General features: G+C 31.5%; 3 protein-coding genes across 3 annotated transcripts; all 3 read left to right on the forward strand.

The window, feature by feature from the left end:
* The first annotated feature begins 1257 nt into the window (after nt 1-1257).
* On the forward strand, nt 1258-5828 carry LOC107410508 (proteinaceous RNase P 2). Its single transcript, XM_016017939.4, has 6 exons — nt 1258-2220; nt 3182-3283; nt 3421-3596; nt 3815-3935; nt 4271-4339; nt 5207-5828. The coding sequence occupies exons 1-6, from the start codon at nt 1309-1311 to the stop codon at nt 5504-5506; spliced, it is 1680 nt and encodes a 559-aa protein (XP_015873425.3). The 5' UTR covers nt 1258-1308; the 3' UTR covers nt 5507-5828.
* A 4598-nt stretch (nt 5829-10426) lies between these two features.
* On the forward strand, nt 10427-14165 carry LOC125421101 (alcohol-forming fatty acyl-CoA reductase). The gene is made up of 10 exons (XM_048468887.2): nt 10427-10582; nt 10730-10833; nt 10930-11132; nt 11269-11369; nt 11666-11864; nt 12069-12230; nt 12687-12768; nt 13192-13461; nt 13725-13852; nt 13961-14165. The coding sequence occupies exons 1-10, from the start codon at nt 10504-10506 to the stop codon at nt 14112-14114; spliced, it is 1482 nt and encodes a 493-aa protein (XP_048324844.1). The 5' UTR covers nt 10427-10503; the 3' UTR covers nt 14115-14165.
* Nucleotides 14166-15341: 1176 nt separating this feature from the next.
* Nucleotides 15342-18325, forward strand: LOC107410522 (uncharacterized). The gene is made up of 3 exons (XM_016017954.4): nt 15342-15529; nt 17167-17276; nt 17782-18325. Exons 2-3 carry the CDS (start codon nt 17180-17182, stop codon nt 18000-18002), a joined length of 318 nt encoding a protein of 105 aa, XP_015873440.1. The 5' UTR covers nt 15342-15529; nt 17167-17179; the 3' UTR covers nt 18003-18325.
* The last annotated feature ends 2981 nt before the right edge of the window (nt 18326-21306 follow it).

Below are 21306 nucleotides of genomic sequence, written 5' to 3' on the forward strand. Positions count from 1 at the left end.
AACGAAATTGTTCAGCTTCACTATACATACATATGGGTTAATTGCCCTTTAATTTCATGTACTTAGACTAAATTGAACATTAAACCCTTGAATTTACAACATTATACATTCAATCTTCAATTTATAATTTATTTTATATTAATTTAATTTCTAAATTAATTAATAAAACATTTTAAAAATAAAAAAAATTGATTAATTTTGTCAATTTATAAATAATATAAAAATAATTGATTAAAAGAAAATTAGTATATTTTTTAAACTTTTAAACTTTAGTATGGGAATCAATTTAATAGGTGGATTAATGTAAAACAAATTATAAATTAAGAATTTGATTAGAAATATTTTAAATTTGAGAATTTATTATGCCATTTCACCCAACACAATACTAAGATAGTGCAAATGATGAAATCTAATAAATAAATAATTACTTAAGAAGCTTTGAAATTGCTAGTGTTCAAACTGCGGGCAATGATTCGACGTTTTATTTATTTATTTATTTATTTAGAATCTTCAATCGGACTGAACTGTTTACATTACAGTGAAGAAAATATGCATTAGATACTTTTTTTTTTCTTGTAAAAAAATGCATTATATATTATATATACAGTAACAATTTATAGGTTATATCTAGCTCATTTTTATTACTAACTATCTACGAGTAACATTGAAAAATTATATAATACATATGTATATTTGTATATGTCATACTGTATAAATACATGTAAAACTACATAGAGAAAGGATTTTTGGACTTTTAAGACTTGGGCCAATGACTTCTATAGTGAGGACAGTGCTTGGACATGGGTCTAAGCCCAAAAACTCGAAAAGCGATTTTTTTTTTTTTTTTTTTTAAATCTTTAAACTCAATAAGCTTCAATCTAAGTCCTTTTTGTTTTTGTGTTTTCTTGGATTTATTAATTTAAGCTTTTTATATACAAGATGTTTGGAAGTGATTCTAAAATGATTAAATATGTGTATGACTTTTTTATCATGATTATCGTATATTTCAAATAAACAAAAAGGAAATACTAATTCAACCTATTAATTCAACCTATGATTTCATTGATGTAAATGTGAAGGGCAATATGAATAATCTCACTCATAATGTTTGATAAAAAGCTAGAAGGTAATTTTGTTGACTAATTTGTGTTAAGACCAGCCCAACTAAATTTTTGGATCAAACTTTCGAAGCCCATTTTATTGTGGCATAAAAATCAACCGAGCCCAGAATAGAAATATCATATAACCACTCAAACGTCCCCCAACGTCCCACTAGGGTTTTTGAATCGGAGAGAGGGGTTTTTGTCAATGGGCACTCCAAAGACTACGAAGAAGAGCAAGAAGAAGCAAAACCCAGAAAGCAAATTCCATTTTGACCTCAATCTTTGCTCCAAGAACAATGATTTAAGGCTCGCCATTTCTCTATACGAAGCTGCACTTTCGAACAATACCCGTTTCAATCACCACCATTTCAATGCCCTCCTTTATCTCTGCTCCAATTCGGTCACTGACCCATCACTGAAAGATTTAGCTTTGGAATATGGGTTGCGTATATTCGATCACATGTCGTTGATCGGGATCGTCCCCAATGAGGCCACGATCACAGCCGTTGCTCGGTTGGCTGCAGCCAAAGGCGACGGTGATTATGCCTTTGAGTTGGTCAAGAACATTAGAAAGTACAATGCTTTGCCGAGGTTGCGGACTTATGACCCGGCACTGTATTGCTTTTGCGAGAAATTGGAGGCAGAGAAGGCGTATGAGGTGGAGGAGCATATGGGTTCGGTGGGAGTGAGTTTAGAGGAGCCAGAGATTGCTGCGTTGCTGAAGGTGAGCTCAGAGACTGGCATGGAAGATAGAGTTTATGGGTATTTGCATAAGTTGAGGAATTTAATGAGGAGTGTCAGTGAATCCACTGCCAAGGTTATTGAAGATTGGTTCTGTGGGGGCAAGGCTTCGAAGGTTGGTGAGGTGAATTGGGAAGTCAATAGAATCAAAGAGGCGGTTTTGAGGAATGGAGGAGGGTGGCATGGACAGGGTTGGATCGGGGAAGGGGATTGGGTTTTGTGTAGAACAAATGTTGATTCCAATGGAGAGTGTCAATCTTGTAATGAGAAGTTAGTTTGTGTTGACATTGATCATGCCGAAACTGACAGGTTTGCGCAGTCTGTGGCTTCATTGGCAATGGAAAGGGAGGTCAAGTCGAACTTTAGTGAGTTTCAGGTATGCGCGTGTAGTGACATATATTATGTCATGTCGTAATATGTTTTTGTTGTTGGAAAATGTTTTCTTTTCCCTTGGAATAAGTTAATTGCAAATCTTAGTGTATTTATGTTGTTGAAAAATATTTCTTTATCTTGGAATAAGTTAATTGCATGAGCAGAATTTGAATTTGTAGTGAACAATTTGATAAAGTCGTTAAATTTGATGTTTACTCGTCCTTGGGGGCTGATTATAGTTCCTCAGGATGATAATGTTAGAATTTTCTGGTGTCAAGATGCTGGCCTATGCATTTGTTTGTTGTTCTAGTGCTCAAGTAAGTTATTACATATTTATTGGACAAAACAGCTTCAGGAAGATTATTTTCAAAGTTTAGGAAAGCGGATGGAGGGGTCTTCTCTCATTCCCCTGCTTCCACCACAGATGGATTCTGCCTTGATATTTGGCAGGATAATAATCAACCTTTGGAGGTTTATTTGCTCCAGCATTTTTTCATGTGGAGAGGACTGGTCGGAGGTTGCATGGGTGTTATATGTTAGTACAGCTAGTGTTTGAAAATCCTAATTTCTTTTCATGCATGTCCTGTATGTGGTGGATATGGAGCTAATAGGAAGGATTTATGTGTTGATTCCTTATTTCGTTTTGAAAGTAGTAGGTCATTGTGTCTAATGCATGTTCTTCAAAGGTGGAGGTCATTATGTCTAAGGCATGTTCTTCAAAGGTGGTTTGTTTTGGGTTGAAGGGAGTTAGGAGGCATTTCTCAGGCAATAATCAATTAGGACACCGGAATTATCAAAATCTAAGATTGTGTCTGCTGGTTTTTGGTGTAACTTTTTGCCCCTGAGAATTTTTTTATGTTTATGAGATGCTTGTAAGTAAAGATTATTTAGTTGTTTATTATGTTATTGCTCTCCTGCTCTTTATATAATGCACATCTAATTGTTACTCTTTATGTCTTTTGAAGGATTGGTTGGAGAAGAATGCTGATTACAATGCTATAGTTGATGGAGCAAATGTTGGGCTTTACCAGCAGAATTTTTCAGATGGTAGTTTTAGTGTTTCTCAGGTTGTAGTTCTCTTGATAGTTTGTTTTTGCTTTGTTATGTTGTTTCTTTCTTTTATTCTTAAAAATTACTTATTGTGATTTAAGTAACTTAATATTTGTATGCATGACTCACTATCCTCGTGTTTTAAATAGTGCAGGTTGATGCTGTTATAAATGAATTGTATAATAGAAGTGGAAAGAAATGGCCTCTTGTTGTCTTACACAATAAACGTTTTCGTGCAATTGTGGAAAACCCTTCTCACAGAAAATTGGTTGAAGAATGGATGAATAAAGGTATTCTTTACACAACACCAACTGGTTCCAATGATGATTGGTATGATCCCTTAATCCATACTTTGCATATTTACCATTCTCTACATTTGTCCATACAAGATTGCAAAAAACTTTGTATACCCGTTTAAATCTTCACCATGTTGATGGATATGTTGGCTTTAATGATATATAACATTTGTAAGTTGTCCTAAGCTTCTTTCTTTCTTTTTTTTTTTTTTTGGGGAATGGCATATTCATGATGCCTTTTTCATGATTCAGGTATTGGCTATACGCCACCGTAAGTCTCAAGTGCTTGCTTGTGACAAATGATGAGATGCGAGATCATATTTTTGAACTCTTAGGAAGCAGCTTCTTTCTCAAGTGGAAAGAGAGACATCAAGTATGATTTGAAACTGCAGCCGGACAAACTATTATTATTATTATTATTATTTTTTGGTTCTCACCTAATTGACATGCTTTTGATAATGTTTTCTAGTATTTCTGTCAAGCAAAAGTATCCATTAAGAATTCATTTGATAGTGCATGATCCTAAACTCTCTAGCATAGTGTATTGTCTTGTTTGTGATGGCAATGCCTTATGCCATCTATTTTTGTCATTTCATAGTTTCAAGAATTGTTGTGTTCCTGGTGCTTTGTTCCCTTATATATCATTGAATGTTTCATGAATTGAAAATGTTTTTAATAATAGAATCTCTTCTGCTTCCTCTTATGTAGGTTAGATATACTTTTGTCAAAGGCAATCTAAAACTCCATATGCCGCCTCCTTATTCTTCAGTCATCCAGGTACTAGCTGCAGTTACTCATTATGGTTTGTTCCAATGGCATTATCTCCTTTTAATTATCACGTTTCTATTTACTTATCCAACCAGATTTATTTATATACAATCAGATTTATATATATATATATATATCTATGATGTTCATTACATATATACAGTTGTCCATCGGAATTCAATTTTAAGAACCGTTTTAGATGCTTTGATAGGTGTAATTTCTGTGGGGCACCTGTAATGAATGTATAGAAATGGCAGCAAGAATCTAAATGAAACTGTTATTATATCTATTTTTCAATACATTCAAAGCACTGAGCTTCATGCTTAGATTGCTGTCACAAATGCTTATGTAAATTGTACAACCAGATGCTATATAATTTCCTGATCAAAAAATGGAAATAACTTGCTAAAACATTTGACATTTGAAAAACCAGAAATTTGGCTCACGGGGAACTTGAAAATCATTAGATAGGGATAAATTTGTTTTACAACCTGAATATTAATTCTGAAGGAAAATTTTTGTAACAAGTGTTAGAAGTTGGACTGTATTTAATAGCATATAGTGTAGTTTATTTTTCAACTGAGCATGCCATCAAACGAATGTACGAAGTTAGGCTGTTAACTTCAAAAAGTACCCAACAAAAATGTTAGAGATGAAGATTTCCATGGTTAGTTAGGTGCTGGTACCAACTTAAGTCGAGGGAAGAAGAGTGAATGGTTTAGTAATATACATGTACGGACTATGAAAGCAGCAGTGTGAAAGAATTGTTTGATTCAGATGGTTCGGTCATTTAATTGAAGAATATGAAGCTATTGGTATTTATTGTGATGGCCATCAAGAAAGTGTTCTCATTTTGTTCATTCTAATGGAGTTTAGGAATCAGAAAAAGGAACATGGCATATTCCTATAGCAAGGGACAGCAGCAGTGAGCAGTCTGCAATAAGCTGGCTTTGCATCAATCGGCCGAGTGTTTCTAAAGCTCATGATGAAGTTGTGAAGACTGCAGTAACTTCCCAAAATAGTGATGGTCTCTGCTGCAATATTAAACTGCTGGACTCGGGCAAGAGTGTTGATGGTAGCAATATTTTATACGGCAACCAGGATTTATCTCAGATCTGTGACAATAACACTACAGCCACAACAGGCAAAAGAAAAGAGAGGTCTCCTTCCCCTTAACAGCTGTATCTTTCTACCAAATGATGTCTGCAGAAGGCCTTTATGGTGTTCTTCAAGCATGGAGATGGTCTTCGCCAAGTAATATGGGTGCATTTGATTGGCATCGCTGTATTCAAAAACCAAAAACAAAACGTTACCTGACTGGTGAGCTATTAACGCGCCCAAGTTTTTATGTTTGTGTCCTCATCTGTTTTGTATGTTAGTTATGCATTTAGGATGTATTCTGTCCCTATTTTGGTTTCCCAAGAAAGCATTGTAGAAAATGAATTTTGTTATTCTTTCAACTTGAGTATAGAAGAATTTAAAATCGTTACTTGCAGAACTACATTGTGTTTTAATGTCGGTGGTATCAAATGGGCTGTGATCGCATCTCTCTGTTGCTGGTGGCAAATGGATTTTCTTGTCCGTGTGTCATACCAAAGGGATGGTCATGGACATATGCATTACTAAAGGTAAAACTATTGTTCAATACGACTCATAAAACTTCAATTCCTATACAAAAGTGAAAGTGTTTCACAACATTAAGAATCATATTAGGATTGTACATCCAAATGCATTATCCACCGCTCAACCATCCAGTTTTTGGAAGTAATACAAAATATATTCAACAATCAGTTGGAAATAATATAAAATATATTGGCCCGGCATAATACTTTAAAATATAATTACTTAGATGGGATGGCAGTTTCTAAGATTGAGAACTAAATTGATGAAATGGTACAGAAGGAGAATAACTTGTGGGCTATTAGTGATGTTAAAAGCACGAATTAGGAGGATCACAATGGGAGAAACTTCAAATTTAGAAGAGTAACCCAGTAGGACAAAGGCAACTCAAAGAAAGAAAAGCAGGAAGGTAGATGAAAGAGAAAAAGTCAAAACTGATTGGGATGCATTAATAAGGATGTATTGTGACGGTGGATGAAAGAGAAAAAGTCAAAACTGATTGGGATGCATTAATAAGGATGTATTGTGACGGTCGATGAAAGAGAAAAATTCAAAACTGATTGGGATCCATTAATAAGGTTTTATTGTGACGGTAAAAAAAGAGAAAAAGTCAGAACTGATTGGGATGCATTAATAAGGATGTACTGTGACGGTGAAAAAGGAAGACGTGATCACATGGATTCTGTGGATTGTGAAGCAGTTAGGAATGCAAAAATTGGAGAGATTGCCTACACCCAGGGGGTAGATCAAATGGAAGGAAGCTGTCTACCTATCACATCTACTTGCAGAGTTCGGTTCCTGACAAGTCCTATTTAAGCCTTAGTATGGATTCCATGTATGTATACTTTTGTGGGAGGGGACGGTCTATGAACTGGTTTACGGACTTCCACAGGATTAGTAAAACGTAAACTGTTAATGGTCCATCGATCCCTAAAATCTGGGTTGATAATACTCACTGGGAGATCTTTTTTTTAAACAAAAAAAATTGGAGAGATTGCCTCTGTCGTCAAAGGATGAGGCTGACGTAATATCATTGAAAAACGAAGAAAAACAACTATATGTTATCTTTCAGATAATCATATGGTAATACAGTTCACAACTGTATGGAAAAAATATATATGTCAAAAAAAGGTAAATGAGTATGTTTCCTTCAAAGAAAACTAAGCTAAGAAATGTACAGAGATTCCATGAAACAAAATATAATCAAGAGGAGTTAGGTGATTACGGGGTTTTTTGCTTAAAGATCTACATAGTCGCGGCCAAATATACTTTTGAATGGCATTCATTATCTGGAATCTGCAGGAAAACACCATAGAGATTCGCTTTCGGTGGAAATAAAACACTATCCAACCACATTTGTGGCAACCTATTTGACGAAGAAAAATAGACTATCTAGCTTTTTAGAATATAGACTGCCTTCAGCAAGTGGCACGGTAGTTAAACCATAACAAGGAAAGCTACATATGAAGTTCTGCAATCCATACCAGAAAAATTAAACTTTGCTTTCTCCTATGGTGCATATCTTAACCATTCAAGGTCAATGCATGTTTGTAATTCAACCACTCGGTCAAGAATAGCTGGAATAATGTGCCGCAACAGTCAACTTCGATCAAACAAATTTAAATCTTTGAATTTCTTTGCAAAACATATATTTTTGTCATTACTAGAATTGCTTTCATACTTTGATTTGTTTTGCAATGATATTATGTTGGCTGCTTGCTATAATGGCAAAGGCTTACTTTCCAACTTCTGCTTACCAATTAACTCTCGCCATGGATATATGCATGCATCAGAAAAGGGAAAATTAATATTGTTCAATACAACTCATTAAACTTCCACTCATTTAAAAAAAAAAAAAAAGAAAAAAAAAAGGTCATAAAAGGGAAAACTAATACTGTTCAATACAAGTCATAAAACTTTCACTCCTAATAAAAAAGTGAAAGTGTTCCACAATAATACTAACAATCTTTTTAGGATTCTAGATTCAAAAATGCTATCCATCACCAATCATGATAGTCACCGGTAGTGTAACCAATAATTTTGTTTTAAGGGTTGTCACTTAATTCATCGATTCTTTTGCAACTTTTTGAACCAATTACCACCAACTACAATAAACTGGTACATCATTGGTGGTGATGAATATTAATGTTTCTTACTATATTTGCATTAACAATTCGTGATATAACTTAAAACTCTGTTAATATAAAGTGTTTTAAAACGTGTACCTCAGCTGCAAGTTAGAAGTATCACTATACCCCTTGCAAAAGACAAATCATCCAAGCCACAGGATTGTTTATTCTATAATATCACCCATTAGCTCTAGTCCTCCAAAACGTGTATGTGTGTATATATATATATATATATATATATAAGTCACTATTCTGCCGATATCTGGATAGATCTTTCAATCATCAATATTATTTGTCGAAATTGGTGACGAATGGCGTGTGTTTTTTAATCAAGCTTTCATTTTATGCCTGCTTTTTTCTCAATCTTCCAGATTTCTTTTATGGGGTCTCAAAATCAATTGGATGAATTTGGTAATAAATTACGGAGTCTGCTAGAACTTGCATGGGTCCATGGAGAGGAAGCAAATTCATCATCAATAAACTACCACATGCATGCATTTAATTTGGGTTATCTGGTCGACCACAAATTCTATAGTTTATTCCAATTTTTTATTAATTAATAGCTATATATGGTGTTTTTAATAGAAACTTTAAGGTTGAAGAAACATTAAACAAGCACAGCAATTGCAAAAACTTTTCAGCAAGCCGTGATACCGATCAAAAGTACAAGATTAAGATAATGAATAATGGTTTTGAGAATGATTTCCGTCCTAGGGCTCCCATATAACACACTTTACTATTTTCCATCTATGGAAACACTTAATTATGTGGAAAATTATTTTCTGCTAACTTTTGGTTAATAATTTCCATTAATGTGAAAGGTTTGACAAAAGGGGCTACCTCACTTTAGCTAGTTCTTCCAAACCCTTACTCAACCTTAGCGTGCATGATTATCAATATATATAAATAAACATATAACCCTTTCAAAAATATAACGTATAAAGCATATAACATCTTGTTAGGTAAAGGAAATCTTTCATAGATAAGTTTGATGTGAATGTGAAAACATTTAACTTGTATAGTACTGATTAGTCATCTGTAAACCAATAGGTAGAAGAAACTCCAGTTTTGGTGAGATGCAGTACCCAACATAATAAATGTACAATGTATCTATAACAATGCCTGTATATACATATACAAATATACAACATTGCTGCATGTAGTAGGTGATCAACATATGGTGGTGGATGACACCGACAACCATCTAATACATCATCATAATCTTATGTGATCAAATATTAGCTCTTCGCTATAGTAAAATAATACATACATATACACACGCATATATATATATATATATATGTATATATCTTTCTTATGATAAGTAATGTTATAGTTTATATTGAATGTCATTTATCTTATTACATGTAATTCATAAATTATATATGTGTGATTAATAAATATTGTTAAGATCCAATTTGCATTGATCATGGTAGATTTGCTATATTTTATTTGCTATTATATATATAAAAGGACATGATTTAGAATGGTCCTGTGGGGTTTTCACTTTTATTTATTTTAGTTGATAAAAATATTATAGATTCATCACTGTTGAAACAGTGTTTTGAATAAATTAAAGTAGTTTTCATTTTCAATTATTCCAGAAAAATTAATTTAATAAATACCAACCATGTAAACTCTCTCTCTCTCTCTCTATATATATATATGTAATATCCCAAAAAAAAAATAAATAAATAAAAGAAAGAATTGTCTGTATGTATATCCTCTTCGATATATATATAGATAGGGGTAATGGGGTATATATGTAGGGGATGATTTTTATTATTAAAATTACTCTATCATAATTTTTATAGGAAAAAAAAAAATTCGTACAAGTTTAAAAAGGTTAGCAACCAAAATATATATTAAATAGAATTAGGTTTCTATTTAATATTTGGGAGAACAGCTTGTTCGGCAGCCTAAAAATTCAGTTTGATTGTATAAAAAAGGTTTTTGATGACCAACTTCTTTCCAGTGTAGTGATATGTACCTTTCACAAACTTTTTTTTTTTTTTTTTTTTAGAAACTATACCTTTGACAAACGTATCATTTGGATTTTCTAACCATCCTTTCCATAATTCACCGAAAAAAAAAAAAATCTTTTCCATATTGATTATATAAATATTTATAAAGAAGAAAGAGAATTCTGGAATTGCCTTTTTGTCTTCCAATCAAATCACTTCGTTTAATTATATGATAGACAAACTGAGAGGGTCAAAAATCAAACAAGAGACAAAGGAAAATTAAAGAGGAAAATATGGGACCCACATATATCAAATAATAGCCACTATATAAACCCTCGACCATATGCCCAAAAAACTCATGCATTCAAACTTTGCCGGATATATAGTTTTTTTCTTTATTATCTCAAAGAGTTTTTTTTTTTTTTTTTGGGGCAAAAATATTACCACTTATATATTATCAATGGATTTGGAAAGCATACTCCAATTTCTGGAGGATAAGACCATTTTGGTCACAGGAGCCACTGGCTTTCTTGCAAAGAGTAAGCCCAAATAACACCTTCTATTTCTATATGCTCAAATATTTAATGTTCTAATTTTATTTTTAAACTTTTTAATGTTATAATTTCAAGCTTCTTAATTTGAATTACTATATATATATATATATATATATATTTATATATATGCAGTTTTTGTGGAGAAAATACTGAGGGTCCAACCAAATGTGAAGAAACTCTATCTAGTTTTCAGAGCCTCAGATTGTGAGAAAGCAGAGCAACGCATGCATAATGAGGTTTTGAAAAAAAACAAAAAAATCACTTATATATATATATATATATTTATGTTTTTGATTATATTTTAATTTGTTTTTTCCCCCTTTAATTTATAGGTGATAGGAAAGCAGGTGTTCAGGGTACTAAGAGAAAAATGGGGTGCAGAGTTTGATTCCTTTATATCAGAAAAAGTGGTTGCAGTCCCTGGAGATATTACTTATGAAAACTTGGGAGTAAAAGATTTCAATTTGAGGGAGGAGATGTGGAAGAATATAGATGTCATTGTCAATTCTGCTGCAACTACTGACTTTTGTGAAAGGTACCAACTGATGATGTACTTTCTTGTCCATATATTAAATCTCATAGAATTATTAAACAAATATATATATATATATATAAATGATAGAATTGAAATTATTTATATATAATGTATATATATATTTTTTATTTGGCAGATATGATGTTGCTTTTGGTATAAATACATTGGGAGTTGAACATGTTTTGAGCTTTGGAAAGAAATGTGTTAAGCTGAAGATGCTTGTTCACGTCTCAACTGGTTAGTGTTTCATTTCCAATGACATGCACCCCTTCCTTTAGTTAGAAATAGTCAAGTATGTTGATCGTGGTAATCTTTAATTTTTTTTATAATTAGGTTGGACTTTCCATTTTTAAAGCTCAAATAATAGAATCAAATATTAAAATTTAAAATTTGATTTTAAAAATATTATATCACTCTAAAATGAGATTTACTGAGTATATATATATATATGTGTGTGTGTGTGTGTGTGTGTGTTGTTCTTCAGTGATTGACTGCGTCCGTAATTATGGGGTAAATTTAATTTGTTTCAACAGCTTATGTGTGTGGTGAAAGGGAGGGTCTAATACTGGAGACTCCATTAAAGATGGGACAGACTTTGAAGGCAAGCTCCAGCTCCAAGTTGGATATTAAACTAGAAAAGAAACTGGTGTCCGAAAAACTGAAACAACTACAAGAGCAAGACATTTCCCAACAAGAAATTGCTAACGCCATGAGCGATTTCGGCTTGAAAAGGTTTTTTTTTTTTTTTTTTTTATTATTATAATTTTTTTTGTCAACTTAATTAGCATATCCATAAATTAATATTAATCAAATATGTGTGATTAATATTTGGCATATATAATAGCTTTTCATATGTAGTAACAAGAATATCATAAATTCGACCTAGCGACATAGAAATCAATCGGTCAAAATATTAATGCATATAAAAATAAGCAGGGCAAGAGAGTTTGGATGGCCAAATACGTATGTATTTACAAAGGCAATGGGAGAAATGATTGCTGAAGAAGCAAAAGATGAGGTTCCTCTGCTTATCATACGCCCTACAATGGTTACCAGCACTTTGAATGAACCTTTTCCTGGTTGGATTGAAGGTTTGAGGTAAAATATTATAATTATTAATTACAAATTATCCCATCATGCTTAGTTTTTTGCAATTTAAAAAAAATAAATAAAATTATCTCAGGGAAACAATAAGAGATTTTTTTAGACCTTGTATCTAGAAAAATGTTTTTTTGTTTTCAAAAAAATATCCTAACATATCACAAATTCACAGCTTGTGAATTTCATTTATATATATATATATATATATAAATTTTTGATCAATTTATGAACTGCTTCATGTCGATAGCTCATTTGTGAATGTTATTCATGGATTGTGACAAGTAACAATTTTCTTAGAAATATGAATGCACGTTAGTTTGGGACGACTAAGTGATCAATTTAATTTAAAGATTGAAGAGGGTTAAGCAATATAAATAAAAAAATTAATTCTCACTTAATTATTTTGTTTGTAATAAAGTTAAGTGGCCTAACTGATATTTTATTTATTGACAGAACCATTGACAGTGTAATTGTTGGTTATGGTAGAGGGAAGTTGACATGCTTTCTCGCCTCTCCTACCTTGATATTTGATTTGGTGAGTTTTTTTTTTTTTTTTTTTATATTATATTTTATTTTGATTAATAATTAATTTGGTGATTAAAGAGTTTTGGCCATTTTATTAAAATTTTAAAATAAAATGATATAAAATGTGAAGCTTGTTTTAACATCTTCCCATTTTAATTTTGAACTTTTTTTGGGCAGAAATTTAATTTTGTACTTTATAGCATTTGTAAAAAAATAATAATAATAAAGTTTTTTTTTTTTTTCCTTTGAATATATAAGTATATGATTCCCACCTTGTTATGCTACATAATTCAAGAACATCTTATGACATATTACAGAAAGGAGTGCGTCCTACAATATGTTGTAGGACATTCAGAAACCCATATATATATATATATATATATTGCAGATACCAGCTTTTTTATTTTTTTTATTTTTTGATAAAAATTTGCAGATACCAGCTGACATGGTGGTAAATGCTATGATTGTGGCCATGGTAGCTGATCATGGAAATAAATCCTCCGGTAAAATTTATCAAGTGGGGTCCTCACTGAAAAACCCTATTAAAACAAAAATGGTACGAAATTTTTTATTCCAATACTTTGTTGAAAATCCATTGATCAACAAGGATGGGAAGCCAATCAAAGTTCGAATAGGGACAGCATTGCCCAATATGCCTTCTTTCAGGATCTACATGCTCATTCGCTTTATGATACCTCTCAAGGTAATTATTTATTAATTTCTTCTACTTCTAAATTAAAATTTTTTTATTTTTATTTTTTATAAAAATATTGGGATGGGCTGGAGGATATTCATATTCTGGATATATATTTATAAGAGAAAGTAATGAGACTTTGCCATAGTATTGTCATAGAGGACTTATAAATTCTAATTCAACAACAAAATCATATATTATTACCCCAAAAAAAATCACATAGAGTATAAAACTAACCATCTTAATAATATTCATTTTGTATATATTTATAGATACTGCAAGTGGTGAATATAGCATTATTCCAGTATTTCAAAGACCTGTACGTTAGCAATAAGCGGAAAATCAAAATGGTAATGCGGTTGGTGGAACTTTACAAACCATATTTGGTCTTCAAGGGCATGTAAGTATTTTTATTTATTTATTTATTTTGGGTCTCATGGAGATTTTATTTTTAACTTTATATATAAATATATAATTTTATTAATATATGGTTTTAAATTAAATGTAGTTTTGACGACTTAAACACAGAGAAGCTGAGGGTGAAAGCAAGGGAAAGTTGCAAAGAATTGGATGATTTTAATTTTGATCCAAAGCGCATTGATTGGGAAGACTACTTTCTGAATGTTCACATTCCTGGCCTCAGGAAACATGTTATTCGTTGATTTTTAATAATTCTAAATTTATTATCTATTTATATATATATATAAATTTATTTCAAAAAGAAATCAAGCAAAAGTTGGGCATGCATTTAAGGTTGTCCAATATTATGATTAATTTTCTAATAAATAAGGGATTGAGTTTGTTAATGTTGATTTTTTTTCTCTCTCTCTCTCTCTCTCTCTATGTGTTCTTGTATCTATTGGGACATTATAATTAGTACACAAATTAATTCTACTTATGAATCAACTATTGGAAAGGGTGCATGATTTTACCTCTCCAAACCGTAATGTATTCATTTTGCTCTCTAATTAATTTTGTTTCTTTTATGATCTGATAAATCTAATTATATAATTTTTATCAAATATTAATCTAACAAAATTACATTATTTTGACTAATCTGATATAAAACATAGGGATTAGAGGGAAATATGAGGGCTTTCATATTATTTGACACTAATATTACATAGAGAACACAAAGACATTTAAAATTTAAAATATTTAAATGTATTTTGGGCACATATTACTTTTGCGTTTTGTTCCTTGGTTATTTGGGTACTTTGGTCTTTAAATTTCATTCTTTTTTCATTTTAATATTTTAGTCCTTTAATCATTTCTATCTATTTTTTAACAGTACTTTGGCACGTAAAACACTTCAAAATTACAAATAGACAACCTTAGAAAATCTATATATGTTTTATTAAATGTATTACATATGTCAAACCTATTAAAAAAATAATACTAGAAGAATCAAAACTTAACCAAATAATTTATTAAATAATATGGCAATATTATATGTTATTATTCTATTGGTTTAGGTATTTTGTTGTTTTTATCTATTAAAAGATTCATTAATTCCTATTTAGATTATATATATTTTGTAAATTAATTAAAAAAAATACATCATTTTTATCACATCGTTTGGTCAACTTTCTAATACTGTACCACTATTGTTAAAAAAGATAAACAAAACAGTGCAATTTTTTTAAAAAAATTTAAAAATCAAAATGCCTAAAAAATAAGTAAATAAAGACCAAAAATGTGAAAACTTATAACTGAAAGACATATAGGTGTTAAAAATATTTTTGATTTTAATTGAAAAAAAAAAAAATCCATCAAGCCCATCTGGCATCCATCTCGATCGCCTAACAAGCCCATCCACCTCTCTGGCCCAACAAGCCCACAATAGTCGTCTTTGGGGAAAAGTGTATTGTGAATAATATCGTATATAACTCGCCTCTTTCACCTTTTCTCCAGTTACCGGTCAGCTCCGTCCGTACTCCGGCCAACCCACCATTACCGGAACATTCCTCATCTTCTCCTCTTCAAAACCCATCTTCCATTTCCACCAAGAAAGCCCCTAACTTTGAAGGAACCAAAATCTTAAAAACCCATCTTTCTTCAGATTCGGCAGTCCCAGGTATATTTCCTTCAATGTTAAAAGACTTATTCTGTGTTTTTGTTTTTCCATTTTCTACTGTTTGACTCCATTTTTGGAATTTTGGTGAAATTTTCTGTCTTTATGATGTAGTGATCCAGTTGGGAAATTCTAGTATTAAATTTGCTTGATGGGTCATTAAATATTTTCATGAATAATAAGAATTTGGTTGCCTTCTCTGTTATCTTTGGAGTAAATGAGCAACTCTCACTCGCTAGAGTTTTAGAGTTGTAGCCCTCTTAGTGAGTATGTTTGAATTTTATAGGAGCGTTACTACCACTTGTGCTTGTATGTTTTTAATTTCTTGGCATTGTTTACTTTTACTTGCTCCATAACCTGTGATCCCCAATATAAGCTACTGCATGAGAATGGAGGAAGAATAGCCCAATCCAGCTTGCATCAAGTCGCCTCTTGAAAGTATTTATCTTTAATAATGTTCTTGTTGTTTAGGATCCTCCAACATTGTCTTCCCAAAATTGATGTGGTAAAACACTACAATTGGAGGCCCATATACCTCCATCCTTGTTTAACATACGCATTTAATCTCATGAAGCTCAATGCAGTTTATGCCCATCCATATTCTGACCCCACCATAATAAAACCTTTGAGTGATTATTGTAAATTAGCATTCCTGTGGTAAATAAATAAATAAAATATTATGTTCTAGTAAGATGGTTTTGCTTGTGCCGCAGATTTAGTGAGAATTTCCTTTCTTGCCCTTGACATAAGGGTTTTTTTTTTTTTTTCTTTTTCATCCTTAAATCTTCTCCATACACTGCCTCTTGTGTAGTCAGGTAGCGTACGCTTAGATTTTATCAATGTATAGCATTCTCCCTGAAGTCATCTCATGTTTTTTTGAAAATGTCCATATTTAAGCATTATTTCAATGATCAACTTTGGCAAACAGGCAGTGGTCTGCATATAATAAAGGGGAAAGAGCTTGGCTTCCTATAGTCACTGACACCCCTTAGCTTGGACATTGTTATTCTCAATTGCCTTAATGAAGCCACTTTCCTTATCTGGCTCTTTTCACATCCCCTAAGCAGCGACAATTTCAGTCTTTTTATAAAACCTCCAAACTAGCTCTTATTGTTTATCCTTGGAAACTCTACAAGCTTTGTGTTTGTTTGACATGCTTATGAACACAAAGAGCCATCATAGACGTATTAGATCATATCTTTCAAGTTGAGTTGACGATGTTTATACTTGTCATTTGCTTTTGTTTACACTTCCAAAGTCCATTTAATGCGCTTTTAGTTATCTCTCTCTTTCATAAGGGTCAGGTTCTTTGAGGAATAATCAGTATGTTGTTTTTAGTAGAAGTGGTGCTTTAACACGGAATCATGATCAAATTGTGTAGCTGATATTATGTTCTAGTACTGAAATTAATGTTTTGATTTATTGTGTTGCACATGCAAGGCCTGTTTTCTGCATCATTATTAGACTGGCTTATGTATGAGTGGGAGTTTGAATTTTTTGTATATGTTAGCTTGATGTGCGTAGCTGGTTCTACTTCCTAATAGCTTTATATACATCAGTTCACATAGTTCGATCCACTTCCTACGGCGTGACCTTTTAGTAGTGGTGCTTTAACATTTTTAGTTTTATTCTTTTTTCAGATTGGATATACCAATGACTGGAGTAATAAAAAAGTTCTTCATCGTGTCCATGTTGATATGGATAGCTCCAATTGCAATACTATTTGGGTTTAACCAACATTGGCTTGCTGGTAAGATTGCTGTATGAAACCCAAAGAATTCGATTTTATTGCTCTGTACTGAAATCTGCAAATTGTTTGTTAATTTTACCAATTTATATATGATAGAATATATAATAATGGATTGTGTTTCTTACTTAAGTGTCTTAGTGCAACGAACCCTTGCATTAGTCATACTAATTTTCTGTTTACTTTGTAGATTCACTATTTTTAAAGAATAATATATGGTAAATGTAAGACTAGAAGTGGAAACCCTGCTTCACTCTTAAAGTTTAATCAGTCTTTTGTTACCTGTTGAGACTGCGACTCATCTGAGCAATGGCCATTGAAAGCTTTTTGTCCCCCCAACTAATGATTCTCGATTCTACTGATGAATTGTCTCCCTTTCGCTTCTTTTATGTTCTTTGGTTCAATTTGATCATCTTTTGTGCTAAGATTTAAGAGAATAGAATCATAAAATATCTCATCTGTTTTTCGCGTCGACTTATCTGAACAAGATTTTATTCATTTGAAACAGGTTCCACTCATATGTCCCCTTATTCTCTGACACTGGTGAGTGGACTACTCGCTGTTGTTTCAGTCAATATAGTTATTGCATTTTACATATACATGGCAATTAAGGAACCTTCAGACAAACATGAGCCCGATCCTTCATTTCTTGCCAATGCTAAAGCTACTGTCAGCCGGTCTACCGTTGACACCGATATATCTTCCCAATCCAGCAAGAAACAAGAGTAAGATATGCGATCCGTCCGTTTTTATGTTTTTCAAGAGAAACCGAAGCAATATGAGTAGAGCCTGTTGCATATTAAATTTTGATTAAGAAACCATATATTAATCACATTTTTACTTTTTTTTTTTGGTCAATGATTAATCACATTTTTGTTGTGTCTTCTGCTGAGCTCAATATTAGAGTACTATAGAAACTGTTTACTCATTTTCAACGAGATTATTGTGATGGATAAGGATTACTTCACTCACCTTATGCTTCATTTGATTTGTGGTGGATGATTTTGGATGCAATGTTGAGATTTAGGCACTTTCAGCCTTTATCTGTGGCAGTTTGAGCTTTTTAAGTACCAACAAAGCACAACCCAAGTTTCTTTTATATAAATCAAAAGTACTAAATAGAGTACCTCATGATTGTTTAATCAAATCTATCACGTTTATAGAAGAAAAACGTTGGAAGTGTTTCTGTCAAAGGACCAAAACCTATAAAGTAACGGAGCAGCATATATGAACTTTTTCTGCATAAATAATTGTATTGCTCAAATGGTTGTCAGGTATGCTCTCACTATGAAATCTATGGGAAAATAAAAAAATAAATAAAAATAATGGTCTGGTGAGTCAAAATGACTTTTGTTTTCTTTAACAAGGCAAGTAGTACCATCGGCCAAAAAGCATATAAGTAGGCACATTTCCCAAATAGATTGGCTACATCTGGATCTAGTCCCACTTCTTTAACGTGTAAGATGCCTAAAAACATTCTTAGCATATAAAAAAATAAAAAATAAAAAAGAGGAAAAAAAGCCTAAAAGATTGTCTTTTCCCCATTTTGTGTTTTTCTCTTTTCTGACTCCAAAGTCCCACCATCCATCCCCACACCACTTTATTCACAAAACAGGGCACTTTCACAAACTAAAGAAAAAAAGAGCACCAAAAAGCATTATATGCCCTAATGACTTATATTCTTGGCACAAAAATTAATATAAGCAGAAATAATTGATGAAACTCAAAAGAGTCATCATCATTTTTTTTATTTTTTTTTTTGGGAAAAGTAATATAGATAACCAAGTGATATGAGAACTTAAACGTTAATTTGACATTTTTCTGGTGACTGACTACCATTTATTATTTTTATTTAATGAAATTCTAGCCAACTTTGTTTTTTTTTTTTTTTTTTTTTGGTGTGATATTGGGAGAAGATCAAACGGAAATAAAGTAGACAATAAATATTTCAAATTTTTTTTCTCTTTCCTTTTCTCTTTATTTTATTTTATTTTATTTGGGTTTTCTAGATTAATAATTTCAGGCACCAAGTAAAGACACGCAAGTAAACAAATATAATTGCCTGTTGGTTATTATAGATGAAGATCATGTGCGGCATAAAAGAGAATTGATTATATATGCATTATGCATACATTTGTTCTTAATTAAGGGAGGCAAGGAAGCATAATAATTATCAAGTCCCACTAATATTTATATTTTGATTCCACTAAAAAGTCAAATATAAAGTGAAATAGAATATATGTATGGAAAATAATACATGGCATTTTGTTTCTCATTTTTTTTTTTCACTATATTTGCATTTTCTTTTTAAAAGAGTAATAAAACTTTATATTTTTATTCCTTCATAGATTCTAAACACCAAATGAATGTCTTAACTTTGTTTAATTTGTTTAATTTTACACATATACATAAAAGAAATAATATATATATATATATATATATCTAGTGGGACATCTTGTCATTGCAATATCAAAAAAATTTAAAATCTACCAGGATGTAAAAATGTTGGAAAAAAAGACAACAAAAAACAAATGCATAAAGCTATATAATATATACATAGATATATAATGCAATACAAGAAAGGAAATGGATAGAGCTGAAAGATGTGAGAGAGGAATATGGAATGATTCCAACCATGAAACAACATCACTATTATTATAATTTGTTCGAAATTTCTAATTTACACGTCCTCACAAATCATAATCCATTCATACCACTTGTCCAATTCAGAGCACATACATTTTTTTTTTTTTTTTGTTTCTTTACATTGTCAATGTCAAAAACAAAAAAAATAAAAAATAAAAAATAAAAAATAAAAAATAAAATAAAACAAAAGAGTGCATATGGAATGGCCACTTGGAAGTTGGAAGTATCATTGTGTTTTTCATTTACATGATTAAGAATATATATATATATATATATATATAAAATAATAATAAAAAAAAAAACGCATAATTATTTTGGTATGAGAAACCACTGAAAGCATATTCTCATAAGAGAGATATTTGGAACGTACATTCTCTATGATGAAAGAACTCTCTCTGAACATGAACTCCTTAACTAGCAACTGTTTTGTTTCTATACAAATTTATGTTTTCTTGTTTCATAATGTTTTCATAAAACTAAAATCGAGGTTGACGCTATAAAAATATAAGTTTCCAAGCATCATAAAAAACATGGTGGTCAAAGAACGACAGAGTTAAATTAATTTCCATTACCATATGTTTTCCAATCATATTTGTCTGGTAGTAGCAGACACAAAATGTTCAAAATTCCAACTCGAATTTCAAGAGAATTTTACTTTCCTATAAATATATACATACATATATGTATATGTATATATATATATATATATATATATGCAATTGTATATGTCTTCACGAAATCCAAACCCAATATAATTCTTACCTACAGCTTTCCTTGCATATAAAATTTACAATTTCTTTGTTAATTTAATGCTTCATGCCGGAAATGATAGATTCATATCTTCCAAAAGAGAAGCATAATCTCCGGTTTCAATTTATAATAACACAAAATCATAGTTTATTAACAAAAGGCGATAACACATCTGCAAATCACTAAAATGAATGGAGTGGAACTCCACCATTATTAAAAACACCACCCACAAAATCACATAAAACAATGCTTGTATTATTCCTAATAAATTAGTCTTACCTATTGGAGACAGATGTCAAAAAGGTTCTTAAGAATCATGTCAAGCACCTGAAAAACCGTGAAAATTTGAAAACAATTAAAAATGTTGCCACCATGTTGCATGCTTATACATGGTAAGATACGCGTTTGTATAATTGTCTGAGAGAGAGATTGAAACAGAGAGAGTTTGGTAATGATAATATACGACATGAAATGAATAGAAAGTTATGATTCTTACACGCCACTAAAGATGTTTTTTTGTGGTGGTGTGACCACTCAAACACTGCTTGCTTACATAGAATAGACTTATGGGTTTTTGTGTTGTTTGATGATCATGATCCATGAATGATTTACTTTTAGTGTGATTCTTTTTCAGCAT

This window comes from Ziziphus jujuba, chromosome 10 (genome assembly GCF_031755915.1).
Source record: "Ziziphus jujuba cultivar Dongzao chromosome 10, ASM3175591v1".
Taxonomy (NCBI): Eukaryota; Viridiplantae; Streptophyta; class Magnoliopsida; order Rosales; family Rhamnaceae; genus Ziziphus; species Ziziphus jujuba.